The 17,599-nt window shown below is 40.0% G+C and overlaps 1 protein-coding gene across 1 annotated transcript in view; it reads left to right on the top strand.

Annotated features, from left to right (window-relative positions):
- Positions 1–17,599, top strand: part of Dgki (diacylglycerol kinase iota) — a 499,206-nt gene that overhangs the window by 322,466 nt on the left and 159,141 nt on the right. The window contains 1 exon segment of the mRNA XM_045160292.1: positions 8,222–8,421. Coding sequence (XP_045016227.1) covers positions 8,222–8,421 — 200 coding nt within the window.

Here is a 17,599-nt window from a genome sequence, read left to right as displayed (position 1 = left end):
AGCAGCTCTCCCATTGGAGGGTCATAGATAAATGTTGGTACTGGTGTTCTGGCGAAGAAATGAGGAAAGCTAAAAGCCTAAAGCCAGCAAGTGCCACCCAGATGGACAGGAACTGGTGAATTCCAGAGTTATTTGGACAAAGTGACCCATCATGAAGGGAGAAGGAAGAAGTGTATCAGCAAATCCTGGGAAGCTATTGTAGACAGCTCATCAAAGAATGAATCCATTAAATGACATAGAAATATCAAATAGACTATCTCAAAGGAAATGAACCCTATAAGAAATCAATTTCTAAGGAAACTTAGAAATGGGCAATTTGAAATGCATGTGTGACAGGAAGACCTTTCTAAGTTGCAGAGATGGGGTTGGGAGGTCAGTCACATCCTGTTACATCCAGTCTGTTATTAGTGGGGCAGGGAGGAAGAAAAGCAATAAATGATTGTGGAAGGGACTAGGTGAAAAGGAAACAAAATACTAAAATTATGCCCAGCACATTTTCTCTTTACATAATATGATCACTATGAGACTATCAACTGTATGAAGAGATCCCCCATTCCAGTGACTCTAGATCACTTCTGAGCTAGACTACAGTCTCAGAAAAGCAGATTCAGAGTAGGCTAACATGCACATTGTTAAAGAGTGGGTGCTAAATACTCCTGACATACAATTCCCCAATCTCTAATCCTATTGCTCATACAGTGGCATATCTATTACAATATGTTTTTCATTTAGCATAAAAGAATCTTACATTTAGTGCTTGAGTCTCCAGTTTATGGCAATGATTATATTCAGTCTTCTAAAAAGGTAAATTGTATACAAACATCAGCATCTGTTTAGGACGATTATCTCAATAGCAGAGTATAGCTATTTGATTCTGTGTGTACATTTTATACTTAAAATAGGTGCTGTATAATTTAAAGCATAACTACTAGGCAAAGCTTTTAAACAACAGATTTTGTTTCCTAGCAATTGACATGTCTGAATTAATTAAAGACTGTACAGCTTTAAGCTCAGAGATGTAGCTAATAAATATTTTTGTATATCTTATATAACTATAAATGCTTTGTATGAAATTACTCATCATTTAAGTAAAATCCAAAGAACAGGAAATTTAGAGAGGCTCTTGGAGAGAGACTTGAAATCAAATTACTGGCAGAGGAAGAAAAGGCTTTTCTTTCAGACTCTGTCTTGTGATTGCAAACTTCAAAGCCTAGCCTTTGACTCATGACACTGGTCGAAATGCATTGCTGCTAATTAAGATGGCTCTTAACTGGGTGCTCCGTGTCCTGATTGCTTTTTCGGATTTTACGCAGGCCATAATCAGGCATTGTAATTCGTATTTATTTCTGCCACAATTTTCTGCTATTATAGTTGTGAAGGGCCTTTCATGTTGAGTCTGTTCCTAAGTAATTTAAAACTTTTCAAGACAGTTCAAAGCATGATTCAGATTCAGGAACTTGGACTTTTAATTTGCCATTCAGTATTAAATCCAAGGGTACCAGTCTCCTAAACTTTAAAGAAAGAACATTCATCTTATTGTTAATTGAAATGAAAATGTGTAAGTCCTTTTATATTTATGAATTAAGAAAGCTAAAAGATCATTCATCAGGAAAAAATACAAGGAAGAATTCCCAGGGTTGAAGCTTTATACTTAATATAATTTTTTTAGTGTTTATATATGTGCATATATATACATATAAATATGTAAATACATACATTATTTTTTACAAGGTATGTATTCCCTTCTAGTTCCCTAAGAGCATTTGGTCACAAATTAGTAGGGTGGTTTATGAAATGTTTAAATCTACAGAAGTAACAAATATTTTTCTTCATTATATTTAAAGTATGAATTATATTAATTTAAAAACTCTTGTACTGACCTTGCATTTCTAGACTAAACTCTTCTTAATTGTGATATATTATTTTTTAATAATTCTATAAGATTCCATTACATAATACTTTTTTAGGTATTTTTTGTGACTACGATTATGAAAGATATTGGTCACTAAATTTATATTCTTACCTTTTAGGATATCTTAGCTGGATTTAAATATTAAGTTCTATTTGCCCCATGAACTGAGATAGGAAATAACATTCTATTCTGCTCCCTGAAAGAATTTTTGAAGACTGGTGTCATTTTATTTTGTACTTCCTAATAAACCATTTAAATTTAAGATTCCATTGAGACAAAGAGAAATATAGAATCATTCGGATTATCTGTTTCATCCTGAATTGGTCTTAGTAAAATAAATTTTAGGAGACGTTTTCCATTTCTCCTTTATTGTTGAGTCTATTGGCATAAAGGTAGTTACAATGTACTTTTGTTATCCTTTATCATAGAACTCGCTTTTTCCTTCCAAATATTAACAATTTACTACTCATTTTTTTGAATTATATTTTTTTCTTCTTTTTGCTTTTATTTCCATATTCACATGTGCAATGTATAAACCCCACTTCTGGACATTACTATTATTATCATTGTCATATCCATATATTCATACATGCAACATATAAACCTTATTTTTGAACATTAGTATATTTCTTTAAATGACTTGTCATTATTTAAAGAATTTAGGTGTCTAAATAAAATTGATATTGCTATTTATCCACAAGTATAGCATTTCAATAATTCTTCATTCTTCATGTTACTCCAAGTTTCTATTTGGTACCATTTTGCTGGACATCAAAATGTTACATTAACATTTCTTAAAGTGAAGGTCTGCTAGCAACAAATACTTGCTATGCTTATTTTCCTGAACGTACCTTTATTTGACTCTAATGTCTTGAAAAATATATTCATGGATATAGAGTTCTTAATTGGTAGTTCAAACAAGTTTGTGAGCTAGCTTTGCTCTGTACTTTAACAGTGGTATTTCAGTTTCTTTTAGTCTCCATATTTTATTACAAGCCACCTATTGTTTGTTTGGGTATATCCTTTTCTGTCTTGTTTTAGAGCATTTTCTATCTTGAGTTTAAGTCTCTTTGTGGCTTTTTTTTTAGTTGCTCGTTATTTATATTTTAAACAAATGACCACAAATGGTGTCTGACGACGGCATAATCGTGTGATGCTACATGAGTGACTGTGGAAGTGTAAAGCGTGTGGGTAGAGCCGTCTCCTGCAGGGAGGCTGTATGAAAGCCCACTTCCTTACCTTGCCTCGCTTCTAGAAGCAGGCTGTATGGTTTGCCTTGTGGCCCCATGTTCCACTGATCTCGGCTTGTATTCTTGGATCACCTCTGTAACTCTTGCTTCCCTCTTTCCCTTATATAGACTTCTATGACTACATTGTGCACGCTTCAGTAGTTCGAGATAACTGGCCTATTCCACATCCTTAGTTTGGGCACACCAGAGATGCACTTCTGCTGTGGGATTCCCATAGTTTCTGTCAGCTAGAGCATGATCCATCTTTCTGGTGATGTCGGTGGTGGCCATTATTTAGCTCACCACAGTGGCTTTCTTTATATTTAGTATGTTTTAGTTCCATCGGTATTCTTGAACCTGAAGGTTATTTTTTTTCCCCAACAAATTTGGGACATTTTAATCTATGTTCTGCATTTTACTTTCTGTTCCCTTCTTACAATCAATTGCATAGATTGCTAATTATTATCTCATTGGCCATGGAATAAAATAAAACATTTCTGCCTCCGTTTTTGAGATCAATGATTTCCATTGATCTGTTTCCATCTTCAGTAACATTTTTCTCTGCAATATTTAATTTACTTTTAAGTCTACCCTAAGATAATTTCATTTTTCCCTTTATTATGGATCGGAGTTTCTTCTATGCATGTTTAGTCTCATTGATTATATACTAGGTGGATGATTCATTAAATGCAATCTAAATTATATTTTATTGCTAGCGACTATATACTCTTTTACTGTTACTTTATTTATTTTATTCAGAAGGAACTTAATACAATACGATGTGTATGGACACACCGTATGTTGGTACCATCATTTTCTTCCTTCATGTCCGCATTCCACTAAGGACCCTCTTCAGTGGGATTGCTGGTCTTCACCATGGAGTTGTGGTGGGTTATGAGTTGTGAGAGCAGCAGTCAGTCATTGGGGGGAGGGGGAGCCATGCCTCTGGATATTCCCTCCCACCCACCCTGTGGCCTTTACAATCTTTCTGCCACCTCTTGTGCCAGATTCCCTGAGCAGTGGTGGTTGTGTCTTAAGTACTTTCTCGTTGAGTTCTCAGGAGTTCTGGATTTCCGCTTTGGTACATTTTGAGTATCCCCAGTGTCTATCTCCCCCACCCTGGTGCTGGTTGTCAGAACTCTTGCTCATCTCACCAGCTCCTCTGTGGTTTCACCTGGGTAAGGAGTGGTTTATCACCTGCCAGGGAGTCACCTATCTTTTTGGTTGTCCTCAGTTCTCATTTGCTTCTGACAAAAAAAAAAAAAAAAAAAGCAAAAACAAAAACAGATTCTCCAACGAAGAGTGAGATCAGTGTAGGTTAAACGAGATAAGTATTGCTAATTTAGAGAGTGTTTGATGGGTGGAGCCTCTCTTTTGGCTAAAAAACCAGTGGGAGCTTTTCACTGGAGTCCATAATCTTGGTCTCCCTGCAATTCTGACTTGGTTTCCAGTTCCAACTCTGGGGTCCTTTCCACTGAGCAGATCTCTTTGCTGATCAGAAAACCACTGGTTACCCACCTAGGCTGGGTGCCCCGTTGCACAGTTGCTTTCATACAGCAGTGTCCCCTGCTTGTTCACAACACTGTTGACCACTTTCCCCCAGCAGCTCAAGCAGTGCTTTGCAGCACTTTATAGGCCAACAATCTGGGAACTGGCTTTTTTTTTTTCCCCCCCAGATTCCAGCCAGATTTCTCAGTATTCTGTGCCTGCAGTATGTGGCATGTTCAGCAATGGGTGGCGGTGGGGGGGGGGGGGGAGGTCTTATCTTTTACCTCAAGCAGATAATCAAGAGCTTTGGCAGAAGCCTGTTTTATTTTGGGGGACCTCATAGTTTTCTCTGATCAACAACAGCTCAATGTGAGTTGTAACAAATTTCTGGTAATGGGAGTTACAAGCCAGAACCAAATGTTTTAGGGTTAGGCTTCATCCCATCCTCTCTGGGACCCTTCTTACCAGATGATTCCTCAAATATTCCTATGGGGGGGGGGTTAATATCGTTTAGCCTATTACCCAGAAAGAATGTTTATATTACACCAGATCATTTTGGATAAAGGTTTGCATGTATCTTCCCCCATCTTGCTGTTCCCCTCCTCACAACCCCTAGTATCTGCCCCTCCAGTTGCCTGTCCTGAATGCCTGCAACTCAAGCTGTTCCAGTGAGGAACCACAGATGACGGAGAGCATGTGATGTCTGTCTTATGTTTTATTCAGCTCTGTACCATTTTCCTTTACAAGGCACAGACCAATTTTTTAATGTAAAGTAACAAACACTACTAGTGTAGTGTGAAAAACATCAGGAGGCGGTTCTTCTTCCCAGAATTATGTTAATCTACCTCATCCCAGTGCTGAAGATACATTCTTGATTATTTCCAAACTGTTCCACACAGTCCCAGGCTAGTGGCTCTCTAATAGCTGTGAAATCAAACAGGCTTTCTTTCCTGATTTTTGTATTTGTCCTCACTGGTAGTGGCTAGAGTCTACTTCCATTGAACAGAAATGAAAAGAGTACATATATTCAAGGGAATTTCAATGAGAATTTTTTTAAAGTCTTCGTTTCATAAAAAAGTATGGAAAGAGATCTAAGTTAAAATATTCATGAATTGCCTGATCCTTTATGTAATGAATGGGATGGAAATGTTTCAAATAAACTCCATTTCATTTTAAAAAATATTCTTCCCTTAATTTTGGACAATGACTTGAACACTAATACATGGCTGATATGGTCAAGGAAAGATGATTCTAGAGGTAATGAGATCATGTTTGACAATTTAAAATTGTAGAATTGAAAGTATAATTTGGGTGTGGTGGCGCACACCTTTAATCCCAGTACTTGGGGGGCAGAAGCAGGAGTATAACTGTGAGTTTGAGGCCAGCCTAGGACTCACGGTGAGTTCCAGGGCAGCCTGGGCTAGAGTGAGACCCTACCTTGAGACACTGCCCCACACAACCCCCAAAAAGTATAATCTCAAGTCATAAAATGATAGTATTGTGAGAGACCATTTCACATAACAATACCATTTTGAACATGAAGAAACTTAATCTGTGAAGTTAGTTTTGTTGAATATTTTATTATATGGTCAATAATTGAGTCCATACTATCATCATTATTTACCAGTACTAAATACTAGTATGATAGTGTTTAGTTTCCCACAGCATGGGCTGTTGTGGAACTTCAAAGCACCCCAATATTTATATCTTAATTCTTGATGAAATGGAAAAAAAAAAAAAACAACGAGTGAATCTTAATGATGTAACCTCATGACCACAAGATGGATCACAAAAGCTTGTTTAGGAAATAATTATGCCACTGCTAATTATTTGTGTAAAGTTTCCTCACTTTGTGACTAACAAGAGGGAAAAATCCTATATGAGGTAGTTCTGTTAAATCCATTTAATATTTGAGGTATTGGGTTGTTAGAAGATTGAAAAGAAGGCAGCCTTAGGATTAGCAGTCTGTATTTTAATCAATTATAGAACCTCTTTGTCACTTCTGGTCTTAGAAAGGATGAGATAAGCTGGTAATATGATCCCCAAGGAACCCGGGCTACATGACAGGGGTAGACACCTGCAGATATGGCCATCTGAGAGGCATGTATCAGCTTTGTCAAGAGGATTGCAAAGCAGGAGCTAGTATACTAGAGGGAATTATTTGACAAGCAGAATTTTTGTGTGGCAGGGCCAAACAGAGATGACATAGGAAATGGAAACACAGAAAGGAATTAACCAGTGTTTGGGGAAAAAAAAAAAAAAAAAGATCATGTTTGATTTCCATTACTGTGACAATCTATCTGAGATAGTCAACCAGTAAAGAAAGGTTTAATTTGGCTCACAGTTTCAGAGGCTTCAGTCCATAGCATTTGGGCCTAGAATGAGGCAGCACATCATGATGGGAGCATATTATTTAAGAAACCTTCATCTTGTAGCCAGTAATGAAAGAATTAAAAATGGGCAAGTTTCAGACTAGAGAGATGGCTTAGTGGTTAAGTGCTTGCCTGTGAAGCTTAAGGACACCAGTTCGAGGCTCAATTCCCCAGGACTCACGTTAGCCAGATGTACAAGGGGGCGCATGCTTCTGGAGTTCGTTTGCAGCAGCTGGAGGCCCTGGCATGCCCATTCTCTCTCTCCCTCCCTCCATCCCTTTCCCTCTGCCTCTTTCTCTCTCAAAGAAATAAGCAAAAAAAAAAAAAAAAAAAAAAAAAAAAGGAAGAATGGGCAAGTTTCCACTATTCCTTTTAAGAGCATATCAGGCTCCCAGTGACCTAACTTGAGGCTGCATATATTAAAGATTTTACTACTTCCCAGCTGTGTGGTGGGCTGGAGACCCAGTCTTTATATGTCTTCTGTAGAAGTCAAGTTTCAAACTGCAGGGCTGTATATGGTGATGCACACCTGCAAACCCAGTAGTTCAGTAGGAGTCTGAGGCAGGGGAATTATAAGTTCAAGGCCAGGCTAGGGTATATGGTAACACCTTGTTTCAAAAGGATAAAGCTATAACAACACCTGAATCCCAAACCATATAAAATGGGAGAAAATGTTGTTCTTTCACTTTGCAAATTTTCCATATTTATTTTGTAACTTCTTGTTTGCCTATCATGGATTAGAATATTGATAATATGGAGTAGTGGAGTAGAATATTGATAATATTTTACCTATATAGTGATAAACATTGCCAATATCACAAACTTTCCCAAAGTTGGGTTGTGTGCTGAAGAATAAGATAAATACAACTTAGAAATTGATATATACTTTTGTACTGTATTTTCTTTTTATTGTGGTTACATTGGTTATTTAATGAGACTAGACAACAAAATGGAAAACCTTTCTATTAAACTGGTAAAGGCATGTTTAGATTTAAACTGAATAAAATAGAAAAAAAATCAGTGGAAATTCATAGCAACACTCAACAAAAGGTTTGAATAGTTAATTTATTTGAAACTACAGTATTTCAGATTATTCTGCTGGCGAATGACTTTTCCTGTGGTTATCAAAGGGCCCTTCGGTTGCATCCAGTGGCCTTTGCATTTACAGCTCTCTTTAGTCACTCACTGACTGGTGGATCCTCCTCTCCTTGTGTGGACAGGCTGCTCTGCAGGTCGGGGGCCATGGAGAAAGGCTGCACCAGTGTCGGGAGGTGATGCTTCTGACCTACAAGTCCATCCCCATGCAGGTGGATGGGGAGCCCTGTAGGCTGGCACCGGCCATGATTCGGATCTCCTTGAGGAATCAGGCCAACATGGTTCAGAAGAGCAAGAGGAGAACCTCCATGCCTTTGCTCAATGAGTGAGTCTGCACCTTGCCTACCTGGGGACCATGGAGACCCGAGAGAGCAGATGGCAGAGCATGAGAGCATGATGGGGGACCTCACTGTGGTGGGAAGGGGAGAAAGGTCTGTCTCATGGGAGCAGGTACTTTTGTTTTTTTACTTTATGTTTATTTTAGTCACTTGACCCCTCCCCTCTTAGTAACTTTGCTATATGTGGGTTAAATGATTCTCTTGGGTATATATTATGTCCGGATAAAGTGTTTTTATTTATTTATCTGATTATTTTTGTTTGTTTGGTTTGGGGAGGCTTGTGGCTAGGCTTCTATTCACATCACATCTCCTTTTTGCCCATCGTCGAGTGGTCTCCTTCCATTGTGTTTCCAGTTTGGGGTGTGCTTTACTCTGATTCTCCAACTCAGTTTTGCCTTCCCCAGCAGCATCCTCTTGTCCAGACCTAACATGAGCCCCTATTTATACTTGCAAATGCCAGGTATCCCTCCTGCCCACACTCTTTCCTTTCTCTAGGTATTTTGATAAACGGACTCAAGGTAAGGTGGTAAAGAATTGGTTACTTAGAATGTTATATTTATTTTATAGTGTGCCTCACTCTTAATTGGTAACTCAGTTGTCTGTTTGGGATCAGGGGAAGTGTCTGACAAAGAGGAAGGTTTTGGTCATCTTTTTGAGAGTCTTCTAGATATCATGTTGATATGCCCAAGGCCATTTCAGGGCTCAATCCTGGGTCATTCTCTGTCACACTGAGGGACCTTGAAGGCGCCCCTCCTGGTGGTGGTCTGTGTTGCATGGGTCCCACTTGTTCTGAATGGCTGGCTTCCTCCTGGTGCCTGCACAGCAGGAGCATGCTCTGCCGTGTGTTCAAGGATCAAGGTGATAATCTGCAGAAGTTCCTAGAATAACTGGTGACATAGGTGCCGCAGCTCCCATCACTTTTCTGTGGTGGCATATGTTAAGGAACAGCGCCAGGCAGTGCTTGCCAGCCAATTCAGCTTTTGGCATCTGCTGCTAAGCCTGAGGCTGGGGGTACCAGGTACGCTTCCTCTTTCCCTCCTGGAGTCTGGTCTTCTCTGGAACATTCCCCGATTCTTTCTCAGAGCTTCCATCATACCTTTAGTTCTCACTTCGTTGACATCTTGCAGCTAGCAAAAGCTCTGAGCTCACTGCTGATGCTTCCTGCCCCTGGCTGCCGCGTCTTTCTTCTTAGTTCAATACGTAACTGCTGAATTTATGTTAAACATTCTACTGATAGCCTCCAGAAGTATCAGTCTAGCCTAGAACCATTGGTTTTGCAGGAATCTATGAACTAATAAATACAAAGTCATCTGTGAAGTTGTAAAGCAGTCTGTTTAATAGGTCATCTATGAAGAAAATAGAATAAAGCAAAAAGAGTTTCCTATCAACAAGTAGAAAACTCAATCTCGGGCCCTTCTTGGACATGACACCGTCTTAAAGTGTTGAGCCTCAGACAACTCTTACATTGCCTTAAGAAAGAATTTGCCTCATTGTTTAGGATTCATTTGGGGCTTTATTAACATATAAAAATAAACACATACAGTTATTTTATTTTATTTTTGTCCTCACGTCCATGTGACATATCCTGACATGTCTTGCATTTTGCTGTATAGGTGTTCAAGAGCAGCCTCAAGTCAAAATACAGTCATTCCTGGTATATGAAAGCAGCCTCATGCTACATCAAAGGCCTAGGTGGAAGGGGGATAATAACATTCTTTGTAATTTTCAAAAAAATACCCCTTAACATTTAAAATAACAAATATTTCAATTACTACATATAAAACTATTAAACTGTATTTCAAGAAAATCCACATAGCACATTTCCCAAAGAAACAGAAAGCCAAGATCCTAGTTACAGTGCAGTACTGGCTCAGTAAACACGGCTTCCTCGCTGCTTCATTCTGTCACCCTCTGTTGTTAGATTGCTTCTATCTCAACAAACATCCGGGTTTTGAAATCTGACTTCTTCCACTGTGTTTCTAAGTGAAAGGTTCATTATTGGTCAATCTTGACTTTAGGACTTTTGCCTCAACCGTCTGGTCTGAACTTCTCTCTGCCTTGGCCATCATTCCGTGATGGACCAAAGAGAACCTTCAAAAACATTTTATTCCTTGTTTTCCTTTCTTCCTGCTTACCTTGTCTCTTCCCTCTTTTCTGCCTCCCTCCTTTTCTCCGTTCCTCTTCCTTTTCTCCTTTCCTTCTTGCTTTTTTTCCTTCCTTCCTTCTTCTAAAACTAAGACTTTTTCTGCTTCACTTGCTGTCTTCTTAATAGAGAAGAAAGGCAGCTGTTTAAATTATTTTAAAAGCAGAGAATGGTGGCTCATGCCTTTGATCCTAGCACTCAGGAGGGAGACAAAGGTTGAAGGATCATTGTGAGCTTGAGGCCAGCCTGGAACTATAGAGTGAGTTCCAGGTCAGCCTGGGCTACAGTGAGATCCTACCTCAAAATAAAATAAAATAAGCCAGGCGTGGTGATGCACACCTTTAATCCCAGCACTCAGGAGGCAGAGGTGGGAGGATTGCCATGAGATAGAGGCCACCCTGAGAGTACAGAGTGAATTCCAGGTCAGCCTGAGCTACGGTGAGACCCTACCTCAAAAATAAAATAAAATAAATTGTCTTCAGAATTTTACCTGAGAATCTATGTGCATGTGTATGTATGTGTGTATGCGTACCTCATCTTAAGGAACGAGGCATCATTCATGCAGTATGGTCACAGGGAGACATTTCAGTTCTGTGGCTCCCTAAACAATCTCTGCTTTTTCCCATGAACACTGCTGTTTGTTGTATCTGCTCTTTCCTTGGGAGGCTGAATCTCAGATCTGTAACTTCAGCCTGGGCTTTTTTTGTCCAAACACTGAAGACTATTGCTCAAGCATTGTAGTTGATATATATATTTTTTCTTAATGAGGTTTCATGGCAACCTCAACTATATACTGAAAACTGGACCCATTAACCCTGTGGCCTATGCTTTTCCTTCTTTCTCCTCCTCACATGAGTGTGAATGGAACTGCCGTCCGCTCATTCACAGTGCCCCTGGCTCTTGGAGTCATCTCACCTCCACTTCTATATTTCTAGCAGACTTGCTAGCACTTTCTTTGAATCTGTCTTCCAATTCATCACTCATGTGTTTAATTCTCACACCTTCTCGCCTCTCCATAGCCATAGGATTTGCCTTGGAGCAGAATTGCTAGTGTTCTTGTGGTTCTTTTCCTGGCTCACCTTCTGCTCCTCTCGTACAGTCCGGCCTTTCCAGTAGTCTCCCTAAAAATGGGAGTCTGAATTCCTTAGCCTCACAGACAACTCTGGTATTTCCCATCTTTGTCCTCATTTCCCTGTGCTCTGGGGATAACTGATGTTCCTGGACTAGCACACCATCTCTTTACCATCATACTTTTGCCTTGGGTTGCTCTTCTTGCAGAAATCTCTCTACCTCTTTCCACCTGCCAAATCTGCATGTAAAGACCCCACTGAGCACTGCTTCCACCCAATGCCCTCTTTTATCTTCTAGCTCTTAGGTGTGTGCCTCTTGGTTTCCTTTATCCTAGACCATTTATCAACATGATGTAATCTCTGGTTCACTTGAGCTTGCCCTCTGCTCTTTGGGGAGACCCCAGGGTTATCCCTTAGGAGTTCCAGCATGTGCATGACTGTTGTGGTCTTTGAGAAACAGTCACATGTTGGATCAGTGATTCACAGTGCATCAGACTCACACTACAATCTTGGCTACATTTCTCAGAAACTAGTCCCAAAAAACAACAGATGTCTAAAAATATCATGAATCTAAAGGAGATACAGAATATATATCTGGACCACACATACTTCAATAAGCAGATGACACACACCAAATAATTTCAAGATAACATTCACAGGGCATTTTCATGAGAAATAGTTCAGTAGATTTTTATATAAAACTGTATCCTCATTTATGAAAAAAGAACTCTATAAAATGATTCTTGGCTAATAAAGCTAGTTATATTACTATACACAAACTAAAAGGTCCTGTTGGTCCCCTGTGTTCACTAGTCTGGACTGGCATAGGAGTGTATGCCATCTTATTATGGCAAATAAATCTATGCATGTATGGGATTCATATCTTAGTCCCATGAAAGCCAGATACATTTGATCATTTTTTCTACTGTAAGGCACCACTGAGGGTGAACAGCAGCTCAAAATGACTAGTGTGCAAGGAGATCTTCAGCTGTGACAAACCTTAACTTTACTAGTAGTTAAAATTACCTTGTGAAAGGTGGTGGCTGTATGCAAAGGCCAGGTTTCTAGTTAGCAAACTAAATCACTCTAGGTTACTGAGAAGTATTATTAGTTTTATCTCTGAGTCCTTTGAAGGTAGCATGGGCAGAGCATTGGAATTAGATCATGGATGGCCTCCTATGAGGGTTTGCATACCCAGTAAACAGAATTTGGGGATCTATACCTCTGCGGGTATAGAGAAACTGTTTAAATGTGAGAGATGGATAGGACAGTTAAGAGAGAAGTGACAAGACATTTGGGGCTTTATCTTGTGAAAGCTTATATTTTGTCTTTTCTAATACCCACTCTAGATGCAAAGTCTATGGCATTACTTTTTGAACAAAAAAAATTATTGATTTGCAAGCAGAAAGAGATAGAAGAGAGAATGGGCATGTCAGGGATTCTAGTCACTATAAATGAACTCCAGACACATCTGCCACCTTGTGCATCTGGCTTTATGTGAGCACTGGGGAATCCAACTTTGGTCATTAGGCTTTACAGGCAAGCATCCTAACCACTGAACCATCCCTGCAGCCCAGGTTTTATTTTGCTCCAGTGTATGATAAGATTATGGCGCCTCAAGGCTGACATTAGGATTTCTTAAAACCAGATTTGGTGTTCTCACCAAGTCTTTTTGCTGTTTAGCTGAAAGAATTGCAAGGTCTTGTTGAGCCCCTCTTTCCGAAATGGCTGTCCCTGATAGAAGTAGCCCTGCGAAGCTGGGGACACCAAGGCTAGGTGAAGGACGAAACTACACTTCTCAAGGAGGAGGACGTTGTTGTGCCAGCTTGCGGCTCGCATGTCTTCTGTCCCGGGTGTCCTGAGTGTCCTGAGCGAGAGCGTCCTGATCACTCCTCCCGTGCCCGCCGCCTGCCGTCCCGCATCGGCCCTGCGCTGTGACCTGTGGCTTGCCTGGAACCGACCCCTTTCATGTGTCCTGTCGGCTTTGTGGCAATCACCGGCTTTTCTGGATTATTCCCGTGGCTGGCTTGAGTTTCTTTCTTTTTTTTTTCCTTTCATTCACTGTTGGTGACGCGCTTGTTTAATTTCTGTTTAAACTTTGTGTGTCTCTCTTTCTCTCCCCGGCTTGTTCCTTGTTTGTCCTGCTGTCCTGCGGACTCTGTCTCCGCTGCTCATTCCCTGCTGCCTCTAGCATCCATCAGGTGCAAGCTGCGGACCTGCGGCGAGTGTCTGCTCCCCCCGGCTCCTTCACCATGTGAGTACAGTCCGCGGCCTTTTGACATTCTGTCCCCAGCGTTCTCTCCTCCTCGGGGTTAGACCGCCTGCAGCTTCTTTCCTCCACAGGTCGGTGGCTTGTATAAGGAAGCCAACATAAGTGCTGTCTTGTCCTCCACTTGTGACTTGAAATAAAGCTATGTAGCTCTTCGTGCCCCGTGTTTCCACCCTCTAGGAGTTAGCAGGTTGATATTTACTTATGAGAGAGAGAAAAAGCGAAAGGCTGACTTCCAGACAGAGAATGGGCATGCCTAGATACTGCAAATGAACTCCAGATGTATGGGCCACTTTGTGCACCTGGCTCACGTGGGTCCTGGAGAATCAAACCTGGGTCCTTAGGCTTTGCTGGCAAGCACCTTAACCACTAAATCATTTCTCCAGCCCCATATAGACTTTTTTTTTGATACATACTTTAGGCCAAGAGTTTCATGGACTGATTAATAGTCTATACATCTATACAAAAAAGCACTGGGTCTTTTCTTTCTTTTTTTGTTTTGTTTTGTTTTGTTTACAGAGTTTGACAGTACCCTTAGAGCAAACTCAGGGATGTATTGAGGAAGTTTGTAGTTCTTCATTTGTTAATGGACCTCTAAAGTTGTGTGGGGCTTTGGGTGTATTCACATACATATTTCTGTGGAAGACATACTTGTAATAAAATAATCAATGACCTCAAACTGTCATTGTATTAGCAAAATGTATTTTATACATATTTAATAGTTTGTGCTTCCAGGGTATTATGTATTTTTTTAATCTGTTGAAATGAAATGAGTGAAATGAAAATACCTTCTGCAGGGACTTTACCTCAGCATTTTTGGTGCCTTTTCTGCTGACTTACCCTCCTTCCTTTGTGCCATATCACGTATAGTTACCTGGCATTGACTATGTGTCAGATACTGGGGCCGGTGCCTTACATATAATAACGAGTTTACTTCCCAAACAGCCCTGTGCTGTGTGTAATATTCTTGTCCCTGTTGTGTGCACACGGAATCTGATTTGCAGAAAGGTAAATAGCCCACCCAAAGTCTTGGGGCTAATAAGTCATAGCTTGGTATTCAGACTCAGGCAATTTGGCTTCAAAATTCATGCTCTTAATGATTGATAATCTGCTGCCTATCACCTATCAGTATCCTATGTATTTCTCAAGATTAACGATTACCTTTTCAAAGAATCCTTCCGTGAACCTTGCTGTCTGAGTCAATAATGCTCTCACTAGCATTCACTACTGACAGATCTATTAGAGTTTGTAAGATTTAATTTGGTTTGCATTATATAAACTCTCTATCTGTGTTTATTTCACACTAGACTTTGGGCTACTTCTGAGGTAACTGGCAATATGTTTAAGAATATTGCCGGGCGTGGTGGCGCACGCCTTTAATCCCAGCACTCGGGAGGCAGAGGTAGGAGGATTGCCATGAGTTCAAGGCCACCCTGAGATGACAGAGTTAATTCCAGGTCAGCCTGGACCAGAGTGAGACCCTACCTCGAAAAACCAAAAAAAAAAAAAAAAAAAAAAAAAGAATATGTGTATTCTCAGCCCTCTTCATGGATTGTAGTGCAATGTTGTGATGGTTAGTTGGTGGAATAAATGAATGAATGAATGAAGAATGCATGCCTACCTTGAATATCTAGGGACATGTGGAAGTAATTCCTAAAGCACAGTTACTTCACTTTATTTATTTAGTTAGTTATTATTATTATTTTTTTTTTGAGGTAGAGTCTCATTCTAGCTAGTTTCAGGGTGACATTGAACTCACAGCAATTCTCCTATCTCTGTCTGCCTCCCAAGTGCTGGGATTAAAGATGAGCACCACCATGCCTGGCTCATTTTATTTTTAACCCTTATCTTATGAATAATCACTTATTAAAAATCTGTATTTATTGAGAGATATTATTTTGCCCTTGATCAGGGTCAGGCACTATTTTATGCAGCATAGATCCCAGTGGAGAGCCCAATGGAGCACCACCTACTTGGAGCTTATAGCTAAGCAATCAGAACTCAATGACTTAATGGTTAAGGCACTTGTTTGCAAAACCAAAGGACCCAGGTTCAATTCCCCAGGACCCATATAAGCCAATGCACAAGGTAGCACACACGTCTGGAGTTCATTTGCACTGGCTAGAGGCCCTGGAACACCCATTCTCTCTTTTCTCTGTGCCTCTTTTGAGTAAATAAATTAATAAATAAACAAGACAATGCCATTTCATTGTCAGTTCGCAGGTTCGTACTGGGTTAAGATGTTTTCTTTGTACAGGCTGCCTCTGTAAACTTGTGTTCTTGTGATATTTTTTGGTGGCTACACTGATCAAGATCAAAGCATTGATAATGTCAGCAACAGAGAGACACGTGATAGTCGTTGAAGTCCTAACACTAGTTAAGTTTTGATTTTTCTTTCTTTTCTTTTCTTTTTTACTTCTTTATTCCTATATCTTAAATAAGGCTATTAAATTCATATTCCAGGAGGATGTGTGCTATACCCAGATTCATTGAGTTTGTTTCCATAGTGTGTAGCAGACATGGAGTTTTGGCTGTTTTAAAGTTGAAACATTAATCTAAAACTATTTCATGTCTATATATGACAGCCCGTTACATGTTATGGATATTATATCTCTAAATAATCAGTGAAGCCATTTAATGTGATATCATTTTCTCAAATCAGGGTGTAGTTAAACACTCCAGTAATAGCAGAACCTGCTGATGATGCATGGAGAAAATCCCAAGCATGGCGGTGTGTGTGTATCGTGTCTTTGTATCAGTGACGACTAGCTTGGACCCATTCTTACTGCTGTTTGCGAAGTTCAGACATCCCTTTAATCCTTGTTAACATTGCTTTGCTGCTGGTGAAAGTCGGGAGACCTGGCGTCATGAATTGAGGTAGATCACCTGATCTTTTTGCAAGGGTGGACTCTCAGATGAGCCATTCTCTGTTCAGAGTGGTTCTTTTAAAAACTATGCTCAACATTCAATTTAGGACAGAATCTCTCAGCAAACAAGGATTAAACCTGAATCTTTAATTTCAGAAAAAAACATAATTCAAGATACAGTAAGGCTATGTTTAAAGAAACAGATATACAAAAGCCATTCAAAATCAGCCACCTCTCAGGACTGACCCCTGTTACCAGCGTTGCTACTCACACTTGGGTCAATATGACAAGCATATTGAGAAAACAAAACAGCATAAGAATTTATGGTAGAGTAACATTTTCATAGGTGGTCTTTTGTTCTTTTCCTTTGGAGGAGCCTGTCTTTTGCTTCTATAGCTCAGGCTGCCTCCTTGAAGCATCCTGAAGTAATATTTCCTAGAGGTAATCCTTTCTCTCTAGTTTTCTTTTTCTTTTTCTTTGTTTCAGAGTGACAGACAGACAGAGAGAGAAAGAGGCAGATATATAGAGAGAATGGATGGGACAGGGCTCCCAGCCATTGCAAATGAACTCCAGATGCATGCACCACCTTGTGCAACTGGCTTACATAGGTCCTAGGGAATCGAGCCTTGAACCAGGGTCCTTAGGCTTCACAGGCAAGCGCTTAACTGCTAAGCCATCTCTCCAGCCCATCTCTAGTTTTCTGCTGGCTTTTGGTGTTAGGGGTGAGGAGAAGGCTGACCACAAGATAAGTCATAGATAGTTGGGAGTTGTGCCATATTACCAAATCCAGGTTCATACAAAATTTCAGTTTTATGC

Source organism: Jaculus jaculus, chromosome 10 (assembly GCF_020740685.1).
Source record: "Jaculus jaculus isolate mJacJac1 chromosome 10, mJacJac1.mat.Y.cur, whole genome shotgun sequence".
In the NCBI taxonomy this organism is placed as follows: domain Eukaryota; kingdom Metazoa; phylum Chordata; class Mammalia; order Rodentia; family Dipodidae; genus Jaculus; species Jaculus jaculus.
The sequence above is the reverse complement of the archived record's forward strand: the minus strand, read 5'-3'. Positions and strand labels throughout refer to the sequence as shown.